The following is a 22,182-nucleotide window of genomic DNA, read 5'->3' as shown; positions in this document are numbered from 1 at the left end:
TTTTTATCACTCAAATAGGAACTCTGGACTCATGAACTCCGAATGCTGTCTTGCCCAGGCCCTGCCTTCTGCCTCTGTACATGTGTCTACTTTGGACATTCATAAAATCACGCAATATATGGCCTTTTGTGTCTGGCTTCTTTTACTGAGCATGTTTCAAGATTCATCTGTGTCATAGCATGTGTCAATGCCTCATTCCTTTTGATGACTGAATCAACATTCCATTATATGGATAAATCACATATTTATTTATTTGTTTATACATTATTTTTGCAGTATTGGGTGTTGAATCTAGGGATGCTCTACCATTGAACTATATCCCTATCCCTTTTTTTTTTTTTTTTTGTATTTTTTATTTTGAGACAGGGTCTTGCTTAGTTGCTGAGGCTGACCTTGAACTTATGATCCTCCTGCCTTAGCCTCCCCAGTAACTGGGATTAGAGGTATGCACCACTGTACCTGGCTTATCTGTTGATTTTTTTTTTTTTAATTTATTATTTAGTTTTTGGCAGACACAACATCTTTATTTGTATGTGGTGCTGAGGATCGAACCCGGGCCGCACGCATGCCAGGCGAGTGCGCTACCACTTGAGCCACATCCCCAGCCCTTATCTGTGGATTTTGATGAAAACCCAATTATGTTAATCCGCTTCAACTGAAAGCTAAAGTCTTGGCTAGCTTTCATCTCCAGTCCTAGTGCTCTTTCCAACCTGGCCACAAGGGAAAGTCACCACCTCATGCAGCAGGATGTCCACAGAACCTGTCTCAGAGGCCTGTCAGCTGTGCCTCTTCCCCTGGACAGAGCTCGGCCTGTTATGAGCAGTTCTGGCCTGTTGATCTTTTATTCATGATGAAGCTGTTCCCCTGCTAGATGCAGCATCTTGAAGGGAGTGACATTTTTTTTTTTCCTAAATCGAAAATAAAGCATATCTGTGATTAACAATTCAAATGTCACGTGGATACAAGTTTTGTGATCTCCCAAATGGTGACTCTGGGACCCAGAAAAGATTACTCAGAGAATGTTTTGGCTTTAGAATTAATGTCCTCTGTATTGAAGTGACAGATTACAAACAAAATGCTTCCTTAAACATTTTGTTCACTTTCTCATTTATAAATCTAACATATTTTTGTAATCACTTTTGAGAAAGCTTGGATTAATGTTTGGCTTCACAAATTTGATTATTAGCTCTTTTTAAGCATTTCAAACTGCATTTATAAATTTAATATATTCAGTTTTACATGTTTTTAGTAGTCTAACAAATTCTTCACTGGTACTTAAGTAATTCTTAGAAATCTAATAAATTTAGTCACAAATATGGCAAATCTTAAGTTGTCTTAAGTGTTATAACATTGTACAACTTAATAGGATTTAAATTTAAAATCATAAGTCTAAATCCACTATGTGTTTTAAATTAGAATCAAATCTAATCTGGTAGAAACTTTGATATGTGAAATTCTCTTAAACATTATGCATTCCTTAAAAAAGAAGAACAAATTTTCTTATCATAAATATGTTACTTCTATGGATTTGACTGACTTCTCCATGTTTAATTCTAAATGTCTTCAGAGATGAGATACATTTTCCCACTGAGAACTCCACTCTGTCACTCCCAAGAATTTGAGGGTTGCCTTTCAAGTGAATTGTGAAATGACAGAACCTGAGTAGGCCTCAGCTGAGACACGGACTTGATTAAGACAGTTGGGGTGCCAACGTGACAAACTTAGGCCCATTTAAATTCACTGGGAACAGGACACCATAGTGGAACAAAGTGGGGCGCAGCCTGCCTGGCTCCCATCCTTTTTTTAAAAATATTTTTTTAGTTGTTGATGGACCTTTATTTTATTTATTTGTATGCGGTGCTGAGGATTGAACCCAGTGCCTCACACATGCTAGGCAAGTGCTCTACCACTGAGATACAGCCCCAGCCTCTGGCTTCCATCTTACTGCCACCCACTCTCCCCTCATAAGAGAAGCACGTGGACCCCCAACCCCATGTTACAGCCCACCTGCTCCAGTGCTGCTGGGGTTTCTTGCTTTCTTTGTCTGTCTCAGGTATGTCAAGGTCATCTGCTTAAATTCTGCACACGTCAAGCTCCACCTGAGCTGTACAGTTGTAAGTCCTTACCAGGGACACATACAGAAGCGTGCAGGTAGAAAAGGAAAGTCCCTTCTCTGCCAGACCATCTCCAGACTGCAACCACCGTGGACAGTCTGCAGTCACTCCTACAGGCCTTTCTCGTACATATAAATGCCCTCACACCCTGAGGTTCTTGGGTGGACAGGAATTTGGGGGCACAATGTCCGTCTGAATCTCACAGGATTGTTGTGAAAATCAGGTGAATCCACACTGTGTGCCACAGTCAAAATGACACTATGGATTTGTTTCGTGATGTGCTCTTCTCACAAAGTTCTCGGTCACTCTCTCAGATCTATCCCATTCTTTTTGTGGCAGCCAAGTTTTTCCACTCGATGGCTTTGCCATAATAGTTTAAAATAATTCTTATTTTAACAGGTTTGTTTTGCTTTTTTTAATTTTGCTGTTAACACAGCATCACCAAGAAGATGCATCTTGGTTTATTTTGTTTAATTTTCCTATTATTTCTCTAGAAAAGTTACAGGAGTTGCAATTGCTGGACCTTATAGTACAGATAGGGTTTAAAATTCAGATAGTCAGAGCTACATTGCTCCCAGGAAGGTGGTGCTTATTTGTTCTCTGTGTGCAGGGGGCACCCATTTTCCTGAGCTGGGCACCTCCTAGTTGTGGTTTTTATATTTGCATCCTTCATGCCTGGTGAAGCGCCTCACGCTGAATTGGCACCTGGGAACAGGTGACAGGGCCACTAGAGCTCGTGCAGGGTGAGCTCTAACACACAGCATTCGTGTCCTCTTCCCTGTTAGGCTGTTGGTTGTTACTGAGGCAAATTCACAAAACATAAGATTGGCCACTTGGATGTGTGCAGGTGGTTGGGCATTTAGTACATTCCCAATGTTGTGCACTCATCCTTCTGTCTAGTTCCAAAATATTCTCATCCCCTCAGAAGGAGACCCTGTACCCAGTAGGAGCAGAAGCCTCCCATCTGCTCTCCAGCCTCTGGCAACCACATCTGCTCTCTGTCTCTGGATTTGCCTGCTCTGGACATTTCATATCAATGGAACCACAGAATGCATGGCCTTTGTGTTTGTCTTCTTTCACTAGCTTGTATTTTTGTGGGGCAGGAGAGGGATACTGGGGATTGAACTCGGGGTACTTGACCACTGAGCCCCAGCCCCAGCCTATTTTGTATTTTATCTAAAGACAGGGTCTCACTGAGTTGCTCAATGCCTCACTTTTGTGGAGGCTGGCTTTGAGATCCTCCTGCCTCAGCCTCCCAAACTGCTGGGATCACAGGCGTGCACCACCGCACCCAGATAGCATCATGCTTTTAAGTTTTGTCTGCGTTGTAGCCTGTGTCAGGGCTTCACTCCATTTTATGGAATAGTGAGTAATAATGAATAAATTAACTAGACACAGATATTCTTATGTTGTTATTAGTGATTAATAATGAGTCAATTAAACATAAATATCCTATTGTGTAGATAGACCACATTTTGCTGTGGTTTTGGAAGGTTTGAGCTGAGCTGGACGCTGTTCCTCCCTGTCCTGTTTTGCAGGATTCCTGTGCACACCATATTTGACAGCTGCCCAGAAGGTAATGGCATTAGGGCAATAGCCATTACCCGTGACGCCAAGTATCTGGCAACCATCTCAGACGCTGAAGTCCAGGTAAAGGGCCCTCTGGGTTGGCCTCAGCAAGCTGGTCAACCTGTCAGGTGTCCCCACAGTCAGCTCTGCTCCAGCCAGCTGGCCTCTGAAGTATTCCCAGGAGATGACCAGACTCCATGGTGCAGAGTTGGTGCTTCCTGCTTTGTGGCTTGGCTTGTGGTCCATTGCTTAGTTGCCTGATGTTACCATGTCACCACAAGGGACACAGCTCTCTGCAGCAGCCCTCAGAGGCCTTCTCACTGTGCTCTCCTTTGTAGAAAGTGTGCATCTGGAAGTGGACTTTGGCAGTGGAGACGCCAGCGTGCAGTCTCCTTCTCCCCAAGGAGTATGGTTTCCAGGTAGGTCAATCTGGTCCTATAACCCTCAGCCTGACCTCACACTGAAGCCAGGTCAGAGCCTACCTTTTGCTTTGGTGGAATTCTGCTGTGGTGCAGCAGCACTTTTAAAAGTACTTTCATATCCCAGGCCTTGTTTATCTTTGCTTAGAAAAGCTAATATAGTTCAAGCACTTATTATGTGCCAGATTTGGCTAAATTCTTTACTTTCGTGATCTCACATAATCCAGGCAAACATGCTAGCAAGGAGATATTAATGTCTGTGGACTATTAGTAATTATTCAATAATCGGTCTGAAGTCACCCAGCTAGCAGACTTTCCTCTTCTAGACACGTGCTCTTAACTGCTTCTAACCTTATCAGAAGCTCATTGAAGTATGGAGAGAAATTATCATTATTCTTCTCAGTTTACATGAGGTGACTTGCCAAGGTCACCTACAGCATTTCTGCACAGTCTCTTGCTTTCCTGTGTCACTCCTGTCTGCCATGTTGTCACAATGTCCCTCGGATCCTTCATTCGTTATACATCTGTTGAGGATGTGCCCTGTGCCGGGCACCTATCCGGCTCACAGGGTCTAAAACCCCCAAAGAGGGTTTGGGTCACTAGACTCAGCAAGATACATGTCTTTTTGTAGTCCTTATGCTCTGATTCCCTCCTTTCCCTTCTGAAAAAAAATGTCCTTATTTCTTAAAGTGGCACTAATACATAGTCAGGTGTGTGTGGTGACTTGGCATGGGTTTTCCTATTGCTGCGGAAAGTGCCTTCAGGGCTCTGTAGAGACTGCACTGGTCTGTGGGTCACTCTGGGTGCTGGTGTCTTCTTAATAATATTATTTTCCAGTCCTTGAGCACCAGATGTCTTGTATTTATTTATATCTTCTTTAATTTTTTTCAGCAGTGTTTTAGTTTCCTTTGTACAAATCTTCCACATCCTGGATTAAATTTATCCCTGTGTATTTGATTCTTATTTATGCTCTTATAATTGTAATTGTTTTCTTAACTCCCTTTTCAGATCATTCGTTGCTAGTGTACAGAAATGCAGGAGAATTTTGCATCCTGTGACTTTGCTGAATGCACTATTTAAATTTACATTGATTATGATTAAATAGAACTTCAGATGGGTTCCTCAGTATTGCTAGCTGCCCTGGAAGCGCTCACATGTGGCTGTTAGGTACTATATTTGGCATCACAGATCACACGGAGCGTTTCTATCATTGCAGACAGTTCTGTTGGGCATCTCATACCCCCTCCCCTAGTGAACTCTGCCTTCTTGGTAACCTAGCTGAGCAGGGGATGTGGCCGGAGAAAGCCACCCAGAGAGCTAATTCAGGTGACATTGAGTTCAGCCATTAAGAGCAAAAGAACTCTCTGCTGTTCTGGCTGTTCTGGTGGCTGGCTAGCCTGCTTCCCACCTCACCGTGTACACACACACACACACATATTGTTGTTGTTGTTGTTGTTAAATAAAGCACAAATGCAAAATATGTATATTTTAAAGAAGAAAACAAAATGTACCTGTGTACTTACCACTGATCAAGATATGGAACATGAACCAACCCTAGAAGCCCACTGTGTGTGTGTGTGTGTGTGTGTGTGTATGTGTGTGTTTGGATGTTTGGTTTGGTACTGGAGATTGAACCCAGGGGTGATCTTCCACTGAGTTACACCTTCTACACCTTCAGCCCTTTTTATTTTTTATTTGATTCAGGGTCTCACTAAATTGCCCAGGATGGCCTCAAACTTTTGATCCTTCTGTCAAGGTCTCCCGAGGAGCTGGCATGACAAGCATGTGCCATTGCGTCTCTCTTTGATCCCTGTCCCCAATCTCATTTGCTTTCTTTTCTCCCTGCAGTGAACCACTATCCCAAGTTTTGTGTTATACATTCCCTGTTTTCTTTATACTTTTCTCTATTTATGTATCCCTCAATTCCATATTATTTAGTTTGACCTGCTTTTGACCTTGATATATTTGAAGTATATTTTATTGCTTCATCTGCTCAGCATTGCTTCTGGGACTCATCCTTGTTGGTTGCCGAGCTGTGATTCTTTCATCCTCACTGTTGCTCTGAGTGTAACACAACTTACGCTGGTGATGGGCGTTGGGCTCCTTTCATTCCTCTTCCACTCTTCCCACCCCGTAGCTCTATCCAAACCATGCTTGTTGTGGTCTCCGGCGTGCCAGTGGGATGACCATGTTAGATCTCTTTACTCTTCGTCTGTGAGCAGCTCCATCCATGGCTTACAAGACACTTTTTGTGCTATTGCAGAGACCAGTCTTTCTCTGGCTCCTTTGTGGATTTTTTTCTTTCATTTGCATACATTATAAATATTGGTGTTCCTCAGATTTAGTTCTAAGCCATCCTCTTTCTCCTCCTCCTCCTGCACCTTCTTCATCTGTTTTAATTCGACTTCCTCTTTCTCTATTCTCTTTCCTCCTCCCCCCCTCCTTCTCCTCCTCCCCCTTCTCCTCCTTCTGTTCTCTGTAGCTTTCTTGAGTGTTCTCATCCATTCTAAAGATGCCCTGAAGTTGTTCCTCTTTCCTGCATCTCTCCTGCCATCCTGTCCAGGCCGTAGTCACCTCTACCTGGTGACTACAGCTCCTTACCCTGGGGCTCTGAGCTCACTCTGGCCTCACCCCTGAACACTCTACCCCTGCAGGCACATGATGTTATTTAAATGAGTAAAATATATATGTCTCTCTTACTTAAACCCTTGTATGATTTCTCATTACCCTTAAAATAAAAACAAAACACCATATTATGGCCTCCAAGGTCTGATCTGATCCATTAATCAATCTTCCAACACCGAATTCTATATAAGTGAACTTTTTTTTTTTTTTTTTGCTGTGGGCTTTGGCTTCTTTAAAAAACTCATTTTGTTCCATGCATCAATAGTTTATTCCTCTTTATTGCTGAATAGTGGCACATGGTTATGTTACAATTTGTTTATTCACTGTTGGTGGACATGAGTTGAGGCTATTAAAAATTAATTTGCTATGAATGTTCATGTACAAGCCTTTGCATAAATATATGCTTTCATTTTCATGGTAGTTTTCTTTTTCTGCTTTCCTTCCCCTTTCTTTGTTTCTTGGAACTCTACCACTGAGCTATATCTCCAGCCCTTTTGTATTTCTTTGAGACAGTCTAAGTTGCTTAGGGCCTCACTAAATTGCTGAGACTGTCTTTGAATCTCGATCCTCCTGCCTTAGCCTCCCAAGCCACTGGGATTACAGGTGCATGCCACCATACCCGACAATTGTTTTTATTTTTGAAGGATATTTTCTCAGGTAAAGAATTCTATTTTCTTTCAGCACTTTGAAGATAAGATTCCATTGTCTTCTGACTTCTTCCATTTCTCTTGAGAAATCAGCCATCAATCTATATTTCTTTAAAATTTTTTTTTTAGTTGTTGATGGACCTTTTAATTAATTAATTATATGTGGTGCTGAGAATCAAACCCACTGCCTTATGCTAGGCAAGTGCTTGAGCACTTGATTCCCAGCCCCAATCTGTATTTTCAAAGTTATCTGGATACTTAGAAATTTCTCTTATTTTTCAGTGATGTATCTGTTTGTATATGGGTATGTTGTTGATTTTTTAAAGCTTACTTTTGGGGGGTTTCTTGGACCTGGGATGCTTATATCTTTCCTCAGTTTTGGAAAATTCTTAGCCATTGTTTCTTTAAATATTCCTTCTGCTATATTCTTCTCCTTCTGGGACTCTAATTACAAATGCGTTGGGCCTTTTTTATTGTGTCCAGTTGGTCTTTTGTTCTCTTTTTTGTTTTTATATCCTTTTGTCTCTTTATGATCTAGTCTGGATATTTTCTGCTATAATTTATCTTTCTTTTCTACTGGTAATCATCTCTTTGGCTATATCTAATTTCCTTTTAAAACATCTTTTTGAGTTTTTTAATCTCCTTTTTTTTCGGATTTAAGATTTCCATTTGCTTCTTTTTTTTTTAAAATAGCAGTATCTGCTGAGATCTTCTTATCCTAGCTTTCTTGAGCCTATTAATCACAGTTTTCAGGCTGAGTCTGTTAATCTCACACCTGGACTCCTGTCGGCCTCTTGCTTCACCCCCTTGGTTTTCAGTCATTTGCATCTGCCCCTTTCATATGTCTGGTTATGTTTCATTGAATTCTCAGTGTTCTATTTTAAAAAGTATAGAAATAATTTGAAGCTTGGGATGATGACTTCCTTCAAAGAAAACTTGTTTTCCCTTAGAACTGGGGATTGAACCCAGGGGCCTCACATATGCTAGGCAAGCGTTGTACCACTAAGCCCTCTCTCCAGTCCTTTTTATTTTTATTTTGAGATGGGGTCTTGCTAAGTCGCCCAGGCTGGCCTTGAACTTGTTTGTGATCCTTCTACCTCGGCCTCCCAAGTTGCTGGGGTTACAGATATAGCCACCATGCCCACAAAGACTCGGCAAAGTAGTCAGTCTTGGAAGGTTCTGGTCCGTGCACTTGCTTTTATCAGGTCCTCCCTCCCCCAGGCCTCTGGCCTGGATGGTTTAAGCAGTAGGCAAAGGAATGGGTTTGGAGCTGGGGTGAAAGCGACTAGCCTGGAACATAAACAGCTTTCCCCTGTCTCAGCGCTGCCCCCTGTAGCCCGCTATCTCTAGCTGTAGCTGCCCACCTCCGGTGCACATTTCCAGATACAGGCCTTCTGGCTCCCCGGGGGAATTTCTCGCTCTGTTGTTGTTGTTGTCCTTGTTTTGTTTCTGCATTTAATGTTTCCCTTACTTCTGTAGTTTCTGCAGAAGTGATTTTGGGGAAGGAAGCCAGCAACTCAAACCATGCACTATCTTGGCAGGAATCAAACTCTTCTTCCAACATCTTGCTTTCGTTCCAAGATCTCTTGTGGCCCTGTCAATTTTAGAAATGTGAATGCAGAAGTCCTTGTCCACAAGGACACAGAATAGAAGTCATTGGAGAGGGGCTGGGGATATATAGCTCAGTGGTAGAATGTGTGCTCAGCATGCATGAGGCCCTGTCCCTAGGACCAAAAAAAAAGGTATTTTGAATGTTGGCTTACTTTCTTTCACTTATTCTAGTTTATAGAATTGTAATAAGTAAGACTTGAAAATGAACACACTTTCTACTGTATTCCTTAACAACCAGCATTTAAATGGTATTCTCATTGCCCACCACATGCCATGTCTTCTGTTTTATATTCCTTTTTCGTTATGTATTTTAATTAAAATTATTATTTAGCTGGACACGGTGGCACACACCTGTAATCCCAGTGGCTCGGGAGGCTGAGGCAGGAGGATCTTGAATTCAAAGCCAGTCTCAGCAATTTAGTGAGGCACTAAGCAACTCAGTGAGACCCTGTCTCTAAATAAAATACAAAAAGGATTGGGGATGTGATTGGGGATTAGTGGCTCAGTGGTTAAGTGCCCCTGAGTTAAATCCCTGGTACCAAAATTATACATATTATTAACATATATATTATTTAACATTAATATGTATTTTTAACATTCAATTTAATCAGAGAGAAACAAAATATATCATGTAATATATTTTCATACTTCATATTTCAGAACTACCTTACTTTTAATCCAACAAATAATAAAGAATTGGTGAGCAATAGTAAAACACAGGCAATATATTATTCATGGGTAAGTAGAAATATTTTGATTTCTTTAAATATGGGTCAAGTTTATTCTTTGGATACAGACATTTTAGTAATATAATAATACTGTATTTAGGGAGCAATGACTATATATCAAAATGTTGATTTAATTATAGTCTTTGTTTTAGTCCCATTGGAAATTAGCATATTAAGTCAGAAACATAATTAAATTTCTTTAAGTAATAAAGCAAATGTTTATTTGAATATAGTTACAGGTCTAAAAGTATATTTTGAGATCATGGACTTTATTTCCTTTCAGAAAGGAATTAGCAAACAGATCGGTAGTAGCATATATACCAACACAGGAAAAAAGAATGACATTAAAGAACAAAGTTAGGGCCTGGGGAGATAGCTCAGTTGACAGAGTGCTTGCCTAGCACGCACACACCCTGGGTTCAAACCCCAGCATCACTAAACAAACGGTGGGGCTGGGTGGGCTAGGGTTGTGGCTCAGCGGTAAAGCTCTTGCCTAGCAGGAGGTACTGGGTTTGATCCCCAGCACCACATTAAAAAAAACTAAAACTAAAACTAAATAAACAAAATAAAGGTTAAAAAAAAAAAGATGGGGCTGGGGATGTGCCTCAGAGGCAGAGCCCTTGCCTACCTTGTTCAATTCCCAGCCCTACACAAAAAATTAAACGTAGAATTGCCGTATGACTCAGCAATTCTAAGGTATATGCCTGAAAGAATTGAAAACAGGCATTCAGACAAATAGTGCTACACAAACAAATACTCATTGGAGCAGCATCTCCACCATAATCAAAAGGTCAAAACAAGCCATATGTTCATCGACTGTCAATCAGCTGATGAATAGGTAAACAATGAGACAGATTCATACAATGGAATATTATTGAATGAAGTACTAGCACTTGCTATGATGTGAATGAACATCAAAAACATTTTTTCTAAATGAAAGAAGCCGAATACAGAAAGTCACACATTGTCTGATTCCATTTATGTGAAATGCAGGAATCGGCAAATCCATAGACAGGGTGGTTATAAGGGGCTTGGTGGGAGAGTTGGTTACAGGGTCTTTTTGGGGTGATGAAAATGTGATAGTGGGAAAAAAGAGAAAATATGATAGCGGTAGTTGCACCGCATTTTAAATATAATAAATACCACTGAATTATACACTTTAAAATAGTTAGCAGTTAATTTCATGTTAAGTGCATTTTGCCTCAATTTAAAAAATGCAAAACAAAAGCACATTGACTTGTTAATTGTCAGTAATATTCATTGCTTCAGCTGTTTATTTTAGCCTTAAAGGCTTATTAATGCAGAATTAAAATTCTTATTAACTACCATTTAAAGTCTCAGTCACTCTGGCATTTTCTGTGTATTCGCTTTTCTTTGAGAAATGTTTTTAGAGGTTCCTTAAGATGGTAGGTTCTCTTAGCTGTAGAGATTGCAAATCTCTGACCCTGTTTAGATGTGTTTGTTTTGATTTTGCTATTATGTAGTTCCTATTTTGGAAATTGGGCCTTTTTTTTTTTTTTTTTTTTGGTAGTGATTATTTTCTTCCTTTTCTTATCAGTGTGAAGAGAAAAATATACTTGCTCACAGTGCCCCACTCTTAACAGAAAAAGTGAGTATGCCTGTTGCATTTTTATATACCAGATTCCATGGAGAAGGATTGTGTATGTGCAAGCTCAGTTGTTTCGGATCATGTTTGAATGTCTTAATATTGAACCACTGGGAAATAATTGGAAAAGTTTTACTTGGGTCCTTTGCCCTTATCAAATTGTCAGTTGAAAATAACAGAAATATTGTTAAAAAGTAAATGCCTTGGGCTGAGGATGTGGCTCAAGCGGTAACACGTTTGTGTGGCATGAGTGCGGCCTAGGTTCGATCCTCAGCACCACATACAAACAAAGATGTTGTGTCCGCCGAAAACTAAGAAAAATAAATAAATAAATATTAAAATTCTCTCTCTCTCGCTCTCTCTCAAAAAAAGTAAAATGCCATATAAGAAAATATCCAAAAAGCAATGGATTTTATAATGACATATTGACAAAGAATGAGAATTAATTAGAAGTCATGCCAGTGGAGTAGCCGGACATGAGTAGATCTCTTAGGAAGCTGCTCAGTTTCAGAATAATTTTTTAAAGAGTGTGTTCAGCTATTTAAGAAGGTAGGGAACCAGATGTGGAGAAAGTGTTTCTTCTCACCTTCTTACTTCAAGCCCCCTGCACCAGAGCTGGAACTGGGCTTCTGTCTACTACAGCATTTCCTCCCTTTGATGCCCACATAATCTGCCCTCAGGGAACACTTTATGGTGACTTTACTGCTCCTGTTCTTTCTTAGTATGATTTGTAAAAATTACTTTTAAAGAGGATATGCCAAAAGAAAAAAATAAAGATGGAATGAATGGACATAAGGAAAGATGGTTCTGTGTGCAAACTTATTTTCCAGAAATGAGAGTATAAAAAGTAGTCAGCTCTCATTAATCAAGGTAGCTATGTTCTATAAAGTCCCTGCAAGTACTGAATTAGTGAATAGTGACCCATCACTCCCAGGGGAAATACAGTGGGTTCCTGTGAGCCCCTGGTCACATCTTTAACACTCAGCATCATTTTATGTATGTTTCTGCTTAAAGACACCATTAATATACAACACTGATTTATTAACAGGGGGCTCATGATGAATAGCACTAGAACTTTTCATGCCTGAATGAAGCTCATCTGACATGCATTTCCTCCACAGGGCACATCACAGCCTTCTTGTACTTAGGACTCTAGGTAGCACTTCAGCATTAAGTTTGAGGGCTGGTTTAAATACTGAAATCACCAACAAAAAACACCAAAAAATGTGTGCCACACAGCACTAAATGGAAAGAACATTTTTTTATAGTATGAGAACTGAAATAAGAAGGCAGAACACTGGACTGGGGCTGTGGCTCAGTGGTACAGCACTTGCCTAGCATGTGTGAGGCACTGGGTTCAATTCTCAGCACCACATATAAATAAATAAATAAAGGTCCATCAACAAGGTGGTGGCAGAACCCTTCCTCGTTTGACTTTCAGCTGGGAAAGTACGTGTCATGTAAGTCAAGTTTTGTTTTGTTTTGCCATACTGTAAATACACATATATGCAAATGACTGTGAAAAAGTACTATATTGATTTAGGGTTACAAATAAATTCTAGCAAGTAGATGAAATTCACAAGTACAGAATCAGCAAATAATGAGCATGTACTGCAAATTGAAATGGTAAAAATGCCTTATGTTGAAACATTGCTACTCTTAGAAAGAACTTGGTGCTCTTGTTTGGCCAATTTTTCTTTACTGATCCTCTTGGGTTGGGTCAGAGGACACAACCCCACAATCTTCTTGGCATACTTAGAGAACTAGGCAGCAGACTTGCTTTATCACATTGCTGAGTTTCATTTATTTCATGAACATTCACTAAAAAGGCTTTTATCATTGTTCTGTATTCTTTCTATACTTCATCTCTAAGACACTGCCTAAGAAGAATGGCCTAGTGCCTTATTTTGTAGTACAGATTTAATAAGGAGTCTTATTTAGGGCATTTCTATATAAGTGTTTAAATAATTTTTACTGATGTGAAAATATCTCATGATCAAAGGAAACTGGGGTAATTATTTTATGATATGTTACAACCAGAGCATGCTTTTGCTCATGAAGGACGTCAATTTCTTTATCAGCCTCTGAAACCTCTGTAGAAGTTGGCCTGGTATAAACAGTGATTACCTACTCTTTCATTTGCTTTAAACAAGCAGTTTAATTGAACGCAGTACATAACCCATTATTTGCTCTTAGTAAACTTTAGGAGGTTCAGGACTGTCAGGACCATGGCAAGAGCCATGGGAGAAGGCCTTTAGTGATTCTTTATGTTTTTTTCCCCTTTCTTTTTTTTCTCACTTTATTTCAGCACAGTTTTATAAAAATGTTACATTTTTTGACAAATGCTTTGTTTTGTATCTATTACCAATAATAACTCATACTCTGTCTTTTGAAACACAGACATTCAACAAGCTTGTGGGAAAATTTAGCCAGTCCGTCTTTCACTTGAATTTAACACAAATACTCTCGGCGACGATGGAAGGGAAGCTGGTCGTCTGGGATGTACACCGTCCCCCGGAGTCTTCCTCCACCCTCTTTAGCTTTCCCTACATCAAGCCCTGTAAACTGGTACATCTGCAGAGGGAGGGCATCACCGTGCTCACCACAGTTGATAAGTAATTAATCTAGTTAAAAAGTAGCTATAGATGATTGTAAAAATGCTTTAGAACTCTTTCTGTACACATGTTTAGTATATGCATAGAATATTTCTGGGGAGACTCATAATTAACTGAGAACATTGGTTGCCTCTGAGGAAAAGAAGTGAGAACAAGAACTAAGGGTGGGGGTGGAGTTACTTCTTTTTATAGTCCCATTTGTACTAATTGGATTTTTTTAAGATCACAGGCCTGTGTTATGTTTTAAAAAATCCCTTTGTGTTGGTGAAACAAAAAGTAACTGAAGTTTTTTCTTTGGTGCTAATTACACTTGTTTTGCACCCCAAATTTTGCATACTTTACATTTAAAAAAATAACTCAAAGAGCTGTCTTGTTTCCATCTGATTGAAAAATGACATTTATGCATTGTGTGAAGATCAAATGCATCAGAACTTTATAGAATTCACTAACTTCATTTTGAGGGACTGTGGAGGCTCACAGATGATCTAAAACCTTGCTTAGAACAGAGTTCACATTCCAGCTGCCACTCTTCCTGGCTGGATGACCTTGAGCGAGAAACTTAACCTTGCTAAACCTACATCTCTCCATCCACAGAGCGGGCACCACAGCACTGTCTCTGTGAGTTATTTTATGAGGCTTTCATGAGACAAGTGTGCAGAACTCTGCACACTGCTTAGCCTAGAGGTGCCCCTAGGTAAGTGATAGCCATCATTAGTGTGCTAGAGAAGTTCCCAGAAGTGTGGAGGAAATACCCAATGATGAGGACCTACCCATATGGTTGGAGTCACAGTACCATCTGCTTTTAAAAGACCCATTAGCTTTCCTTTGCCTTCCCTCTGATACAGGGGAATAGTGAGGTCCTGGTGTGGTTTCACAAAGAGAGGTGCAAATTGTCATCTTCACCCAGCAGTGCATAAAACATAGGAGATCTGTGATTGATGACGTAGTCAACTCAATTAGTTGGGGCTTAGGGCCCAAAGAAGACCATGCCTAGGTTCCCCTATTTCCGTGTTAGAACCAGCCAGGACCTGGGAACCCTTGAAGGAAAACACTTGGCCAGTTTTGCTGCTTCTGTCCAGCAGAGGGCAGTGAAATAAGTTCTAGCCCATTACTCTGCCCACCTGCCTTGCTTGTTAACCAGAAACCTCATTTAATCACTGTGTATAATATATGAGAAAATTTACTCCCCTTCCCCATCACAATAATTGTGTCATAGTCTTAAAAAAAAAAAAAGCTCATTTGGGGTGGATCCAAGGACTGGAAATAAAAGCCATTTTGTCATGCGACACTGCCTTTGACTGTGATGACTGGACAGGGGTTTATGATCACTCTTACAACAGTGCCCTCCTTGGAAGCAGCTAGTATCCCATTGCCAGCCTGTGTGGTTTTTGGAGGGGTGGTTGATTGACTTGGTTGTCATCTATAATGGTATAGCAAATGTAAATCACTGTCCCTGTATGCATATGGTTGACGTTGGAGATCAGGAAAGAGTGCATGAACTTTACTTCAGATACACCTGGATTCTCTGTGTGGTCTAGCCAGACGGTTGCAGGGCATATGTATGTCCCTTGGGATATTTGGGATATACTTACTCAGAAGATTATTCATCAGCATGCAGTGGTGTATAACTGTATCCCAGCTACTAAGGAGGCTAAGGTAGGAGGATTGCCTAAGCAGCTTAGTGAGACCCTTCCTCAAAATTAAATTTAAAATGAGCTGGGGGTATAATTCAGTGGTAGAACACTAGCTTAGCATGTGCAAGACCCTGGGTTTGATCCCCAATACTGGGGGAAAAAAGTCTGGTACGATGGCACATGCCTGTAATCCCAGTGACTCCAGAGGCTGAGGCAGGAGGAGCACAACTTCAAGGCCAGCCTCAGCAACTTAGTGAGTTCTAAGCAACTTAGCAAAACTTTTTTTCAAAATAAAAAGGGCTGGGAATATGGCTCATTGGTAAAGTGTCCCTGGGTTCAATCTCCAGTTTTCTACCCACCACCAAAAAAATCATTGCTTATCTTAGATTCAGATTTATCTGGGCATCCTGTGTTGTTGTTTGCTAAATCCAATAATCCTAGGTCTTGAGCAAATTTTTCAATTTTTCTGAGCTTAATTTCTTAGTTGTAAAGTGGGGCAACCTCATACTTTTCCTAGATATAAATCAGACAAGATTCAATGAAGTGGGCTGGGGATGTGGCTCAAGTGGTAGCGCGCTCGCCTGGCATGCGTGCGGCCCGGGTTCAATCCTCAGCACCACATACAAACAAAGATGTTGTGCCTGCTGATAACTAAAAAATAAATATTAAAATTCTCTCTCTCTCTACCTCCCTCTCTCTCTTAAAAAAAAAAAAAAGGATTCAATGAAGTTTTTCTTATCATGCCCAGAGCCCAGAATGCAACATAGTCAGGTATTCAATAGATGGTACTTGCTATTACTGCTATTAACAAACCCATGTTATTCTCTATTTCAGCTACCTTGTCACAGGTGACATTAAGGGTAACATTAAGTTCTATGACAGCACCCTGTCCATTGTTAACTGGTACAGTCACTTCAAACTGAGTCCCATAAGGAGTCTATCCTTTTCAAATATCCCAGCAAATCCTCCTACTGAGGAATCAAACTTCCTTCCGGACTGTACTTTAAAAGGTGACTTTTTCATTGTCAGGTAAGTTGTTGATAAATCTAGTCATCTGGAATGTCAAATAATGTCTGGGGTCATCTTTTGTTTGCAAGTAGTGGAACATTTCTCTTGTTCCTCAGATGTGAAATGAAGAGGCCTAGCCTTTCTCCTCAGCCCTTTACCTGCTTACAGATGGTCTCCTTTGCTGATTGCGAAGGATCATTGGATCATTTTTTTAATATAAGGAACCTTGAGTAACTAGAAGCTGGGAAGTCCTTATGCTGTGCTCTCTCACCTCTGTTGAGCCTTGAGTCCTTGGCCACAGTTGCTCTCTTGCTCTGAGCTGAGCTTGTCCCAGCCACTGTGGTTAAAGGCGCTAGATAATTAATAGCCATAACATTTCAAGACCGAATTATCTGTGAGTCTGCTTAATTACCCTTGCAGTCTTTACAGGCACATCTGTATGTGTGCACCCAGCTCCATATTTGCATACACAAATGAATATTTGCATGTGCAGATTAGCTAATTGTACAACTGACTGTCCATCTGCATACTTAATGACTCAATTTACATGTAGAAAAGTGGGCTTTTTTCACTTGCAAATGGAGGCTGTTGGGTATTGGTGGTGTATTTTTGGAGATGTTGGGTTAATAATGTCACTAAATTACAGATGACAGAGGCGTTTCGTGTGCAATTAGAGGCAGAATGGCTGGCGTGCCCCATTCCCTGCAAACACTGATACTGTTTGGTCTCTCCTTGGCAAACAGGAATTTTATCATTGGAACATCTGATGCCTCGGTGTACCACTTAACAACAGATGGCACCAAACTTGAGAAGTTATTCATAGAGCCCAAGGATGCCATTTATGCCATCTCCTGCCACCCATACCAACCTCTAATCGCCATTGGGAGTGTCTGTGGGATAATTAAAGTGTGGGATTATGAAAAGAAGAAGTATCTTTTCAGCAGGGTCTTTGAGAAAGGGCTTGGAATCCAGAGTCTGACCTACAACCCTGAAGGTATGTTCACCTCTCCAATCTATCACGGGTTCCAAGTCCAAAACACGTCCACAGGGGCTATGCCCGTAGCTGCCAGGGCTCCAGGAAGTTGCCCCCAATAGAGCAGACGCCTTCTCTCTGAGAATGCTGTGGCCCTCTGGACCTCCTGCTCTCTGAGAGCACATGCCAAGTGTCCAGCTTTTCAGTTTATTTCTCTTATAGAGACTTTGTCTGTTGTGCTGGTCGCTGTCTGCTCTGCACCTAGGACCAAGCCTGGCTCAGACTCCTGTTTCTCAAATGGAATAAAGTCCTTTTTCCATCAGGGTTCTCTGGCTTGTCATTTCAGGAGCTCTGCTTGGAGCTGGCTTCACAGAGGGGACAGTTTATATTCTTGACGCAATGTCCTTAGTAAATGAAACCCCACAGGCTTTCAAGTATTCCAGGACCAGCGTGACTCACGTCAGCTTCTCTCATGACTCCCAGTATATGGCGACTGCTGTAAGTATCTTCACTGACTGCTGGCGGGTAGCTTAGCACCCTTACTGAAGATCAAAAGAGGGCCCGTCGGGAAAGTGGGGGTGACGGCACGTGCTAACGTTGCAATGATGGATGCACAACTCTGTGGCTGCGCTAAAAACCACTGGACCTTGCACATTAAATGGGTGAGCTGTGTGGTATGTAAATTATATCTCAATAGGCTGTTTCGAGCAAGGGGTGGGGGAGGTAGAAGGCCTTTTGCCTGTGCACAAAATTAGGCCTCAGAACTTCCAGACGTGGCTTCTTCTGTGATGGCACCTATTCTTTTAATCTTTGCCTCTCATTGTTGACAAGATGAAATCTCCTTGATTTCAGAGCAGCATCCTCTACCCAGCATTTTGTATTCTGTTCCTTCCTCTATTCTTAGGGCTCATGGTCTCAGGAAGGATATTCTAGACCTTTGACCTCTCCCTCCTGCCTGTACCACTGGTCTGCTTTTCTTGGGGGAGCAGTACCTTCCCTGGCCCCCCAGCCTCTGAGCGCCTCTACTGCTGCACAAGTCGCCTCTCCTCTGAGGTGCTTTCGCCAGGGCAAAGGCATTGGGGCACACAGCTTGGGAATATGTGTCCCTCCAGACCGTGCTCTCCCACCGCGGCCTCTGTCATACCTTTTCTATTTTCTGCAGCTGAACAAAGAGAAGGGAGGACAAAAACAAAGGGTCAGGCTCTTGGTTTTCCGAGGAGAATGGGGGGCGGGGCAGGACTTGGAAAGAAGAGTAAGACTCCAGTGTCAGATGAACTCTTTTTCTCCCGTCCACCTTTGTCTACTTGTAACTGTAATTTTCTCATCTGTGGAATTATTTTACTGCATGTTCTGACAGAGTAAGATTTTTTTGGATAAGATATTCTGAGTTTTGGGGTTTTTTTTTTTTGGTACCAGGGAATGAACCCAGGGGTACTTAACCACTGATCCACATCCCCATCTGTTTTTATATTTTATTTAGAGACAGGGTCTCGCTAAGTTGCGTAGAGCATGGTAAGTTTCCAAGGCTGGCTTTGAACTTGAGATACTCCTGCCTCAGCCTTCCAAAACTCTGGGATTACAGATGTGTGGCACTGTGCCTGGGTGGATAAGATATTCTAAAAGCAAAATTGTTGTGAAGAGCATAAACATGATTCTTAAGTCATAACATGAAAAAAAATAATAAATGACTTCTGCTCCTGTGCTTGTATCCAGGATGTAAATTTCACTGTGGCTGTGTACATGGTGGTAGTTAAAAGTGGACAAAGGGTCTGGGAATATTTAGCAAGACTCCGCTCTCACCGCAAAAGCATCCAAAGCCTCCTATTTGGGGTTCACCTGGACAGCAACGAGCCTAGGCTGCTGAGCCTGGGTTCAGACAGACTCTTGGTGAGCTGTTTAGTTTTGTTTTCCTGGTCTCCAGGACTGTGTCTTATTCTCGTTACAATATCCCTGGCATCTTGCATAGAACAGGCCCGCAATGTGTGTTTGTTGGAGACAAGGAGTACCTAGCACAGTGTTAGATCCTCCCGAGTCAGCATCTTGCCTTAACACAGCTGTGACACTGTATTGGGATTCGGGGCCTGAAGGAGGGGGCTCCTGGGAAGGGGCAAGTGGGAAGGCAAGGGAATAGGGTATCCCCCACAGCATGGAAGACTCAGGCTGGGGATGCAGCTCCATGGTAGAGCACTTACTTAGCATGTATGACACCCGGGTTGAACCCTCCAAGCTCCTAGAGGACAGGAGATAAAAAGAGAGACAGTGCAAGCACAATATTATGGGATGAAGTCAAAAGGATTCCAAAGCATTCAGTGTATCCATCTGTGGTTTCTTCCTCCCTCCTTTCATCTTCTCTCTCTACTCCCCCTCTGCCTTCCTTTTCTGCTTTTCTTTATTCTATCCATTCATCCTGGAGTACCCACTAAAACATATCTATGGGAAAATGCAGCAGGTTACTAATTTGTGATCATTAAATGCTGAGATTTAGATATGAATTAGTTCCTGCTCTTAAAGAGTTTGCAAGATAATATTAAGGGTGCAGAATAACATAACTGTAAGAGTTCAAGTTGGGGTCATTTGGACCTGAATTTGAAGTTTCCCTCTACCATTTCTTAACTGCGTGGCCTTGGGCAAGCAGCTGTGAACGTATATTTGACCCTCTGTGAAATGGACACAGCTACTACTCTGAAGGGAGTTGGAATTAAACTACCCAGGGCCTTACTCATACTAGGCAAGGGCTCCACCACCGCGTCACATCCCCAGCCCAAACAGTTGGCCCTGTTTCTCAGGGGAGTACTCAGTATGGTAACTTCTTCCCTACGAGATCTAAGTGATTCACCTAGATCTCAAGTTCCCAGAGCCAACACTGTCTCCCTGTGGGCTGAGGATTAGAAAGGCCAGCACCCAGAACTTGAGGCTCCTTGAGTGAGCTCTTCATCCAGCTCAGTCCTCACATGTGTCTTCCTGGGTTCTTCTGCAGATAGAGTATAATCTCATCAAGAGCTACAAAGACAACCTGGAAGTCCTGGACATACACCGAACTGACCAGGGCAATTACCCAACCTGTATGGTCTGGTACCCGCCACTCGTCAAGGAGCAATTCTTGCTTATTTGCAACAGTGGCTACAAAATGAAACTTTTTAATTCGACCACCAAAATGTGCAGGTGAGTGCAAGGTTCGCCTGGATCAGCTCCTCCGCCCCCAGTCTGTTTCAGGTCTCCGCCCAAGGGCCCATGACATTTTCGCTACTGTAATCATCCTCCTCACTTTGCAGAGGAAACTCAGGCACAGAAACACAAGTAGTTTTCACACAAGGTCACACAGCCCGGCAGGCTAGTACAGCTTAGAGGTAGGATGCCCAGAGCTCGATGCTTATGAATCAATGAATGAGACAGAGTCTGGGGCCCAGGAAAGGTTGCTGATGCTCTCCAGTGCCTGGCTCTTCTATGTGAAGAAAGCCATATTTTCACCAGACTACTCCCAGCTTTTTTTAAAAAAATTTCTCACCCTGGCTCTCAAAGGTGGCATCATTTGTCCCCTGTCTGCATGAGCCAGCCTCTGTTCCAGGTGCTGAAGCGGGGAGGGGTAAAAGCCAAACAGCAGGCTGTGGCTGGGGCTCAGTGGTAGAGCGCTCACCTGGCACGCGTGAGGCACTGGGTTCGATCCTCAGCACCACGTAAAAATAAAATAAAGGTATTGTGTCCACTTACAACTAAAGAAATGCATATTAAACAAAACAAACATTTCTCCATAGTGGGGCTTACACTTGCAGTAAATGCAGAAATTGACCAGGTGGTGAGGGAGCAGGTGCCAGGGAGTGGTGGCATGCAAAATGACCCCAAGAGGTGGGGTCCTGGGAAAGAGGAGCTGCTGTTTTCAAAGGGTAGCAGGGGATACCTCGGAGTAGGTGACATTAGGCAGAGACTTGAAGGAGGTGAGGGGGCAGGCTAGGGCATTGGAGGAAAAGACCTCCAGACAGGATCTGCACATGAAGAGAACTGAAGACAGAAAGCATCTGGGTTTGATAAATGCCAGGAAGTCTTGGTTGGAGTGGAGTGGGCAGGGGAGAGTATGGGAGAGCTCAGCCTGGGCCGGGCACCTGACACCTGGCCTCTGTCCGGGTTCTGGACTCTGGGGTACAGAGGGCAAAGGTAGAGCAAGGTCAGGAGGCTATTGTAAGAGATGATGGTGGCCCCAAGGGGTGACAGGGAAGGAGTTAGGTTCTCGGTACATCGTGCAAGCAATGCTAACAAGGTTTGCTGGTCGTCATTCTGCATGCCACCACTCAGCGGCACCTGCTCTCCCACCGTGTGGTCATTTACTGCATTTACTCTGAGTGAGAGGAATGTGTCAGGCCCCCAGGGTTCTGGCCTGAGCAGCCAGAGCAGCAGGACTGACCTCAAATCAGATGAGGAAGGACAGGTCTGAGACAGTCAGGACTGGAAGTTTAGACCAGGTAAGTTTGAGATTCTACTCATCATCCACGTAGGAATACCCGGCTTAGGTGCTTGAGTCCAGAGGTCATGAAGTAAGCTGGGCTGGAGGTCAAGAGGAAAGAAGGGTGGTTTAAAGCCACAGATAGGAGATGTCGAGGGAAGAGTAGATGAAGGTTGAAGGCCAAGCCTAGGGCATGCA

At 42.2% G+C, this 22,182-nt stretch overlaps 1 protein-coding gene across 5 annotated transcripts in view; it reads left to right on the top strand.

Moving 5' to 3' along the window:
• The window catches only part of Cfap251 (cilia and flagella associated protein 251), a 71,207-nt gene that overhangs the window by 18,469 nt on the left and 30,556 nt on the right, over positions 1-22,182 (top strand). For all 5 annotated transcript variants that reach the window (XM_048785558.1, XM_048785557.1, XM_048785556.1 and 2 more), the window contains exons 6-15: positions 3,653-3,764; positions 4,022-4,102; positions 9,646-9,723; positions 11,272-11,322; positions 13,720-13,934; positions 16,403-16,597; positions 17,320-17,570; positions 17,896-18,047; positions 19,263-19,436; positions 20,527-20,711. In XM_048785558.1, the coding sequence (XP_048641515.1) occupies positions 3,653-3,764; positions 4,022-4,102; positions 9,646-9,723; positions 11,272-11,322; positions 13,720-13,934; positions 16,403-16,597; positions 17,320-17,570; positions 17,896-18,047; positions 19,263-19,436; positions 20,527-20,711 (1,494 nt within the window). The remainder of the gene's footprint in view (positions 1-3,652; positions 3,765-4,021; positions 4,103-9,645; positions 9,724-11,271; positions 11,323-13,719; positions 13,935-16,402; positions 16,598-17,319; positions 17,571-17,895; positions 18,048-19,262; positions 19,437-20,526; positions 20,712-22,182) is intronic.

This window comes from Marmota marmota, unplaced genomic scaffold (genome assembly GCF_001458135.2).
Source record: "Marmota marmota marmota unplaced genomic scaffold, marMar, whole genome shotgun sequence".
Classification (NCBI taxonomy): domain Eukaryota; kingdom Metazoa; phylum Chordata; class Mammalia; order Rodentia; family Sciuridae; genus Marmota; species Marmota marmota.
Note: the sequence above shows the minus strand (reverse complement) of the source record. Positions and strands in the feature narration are given on the sequence as shown.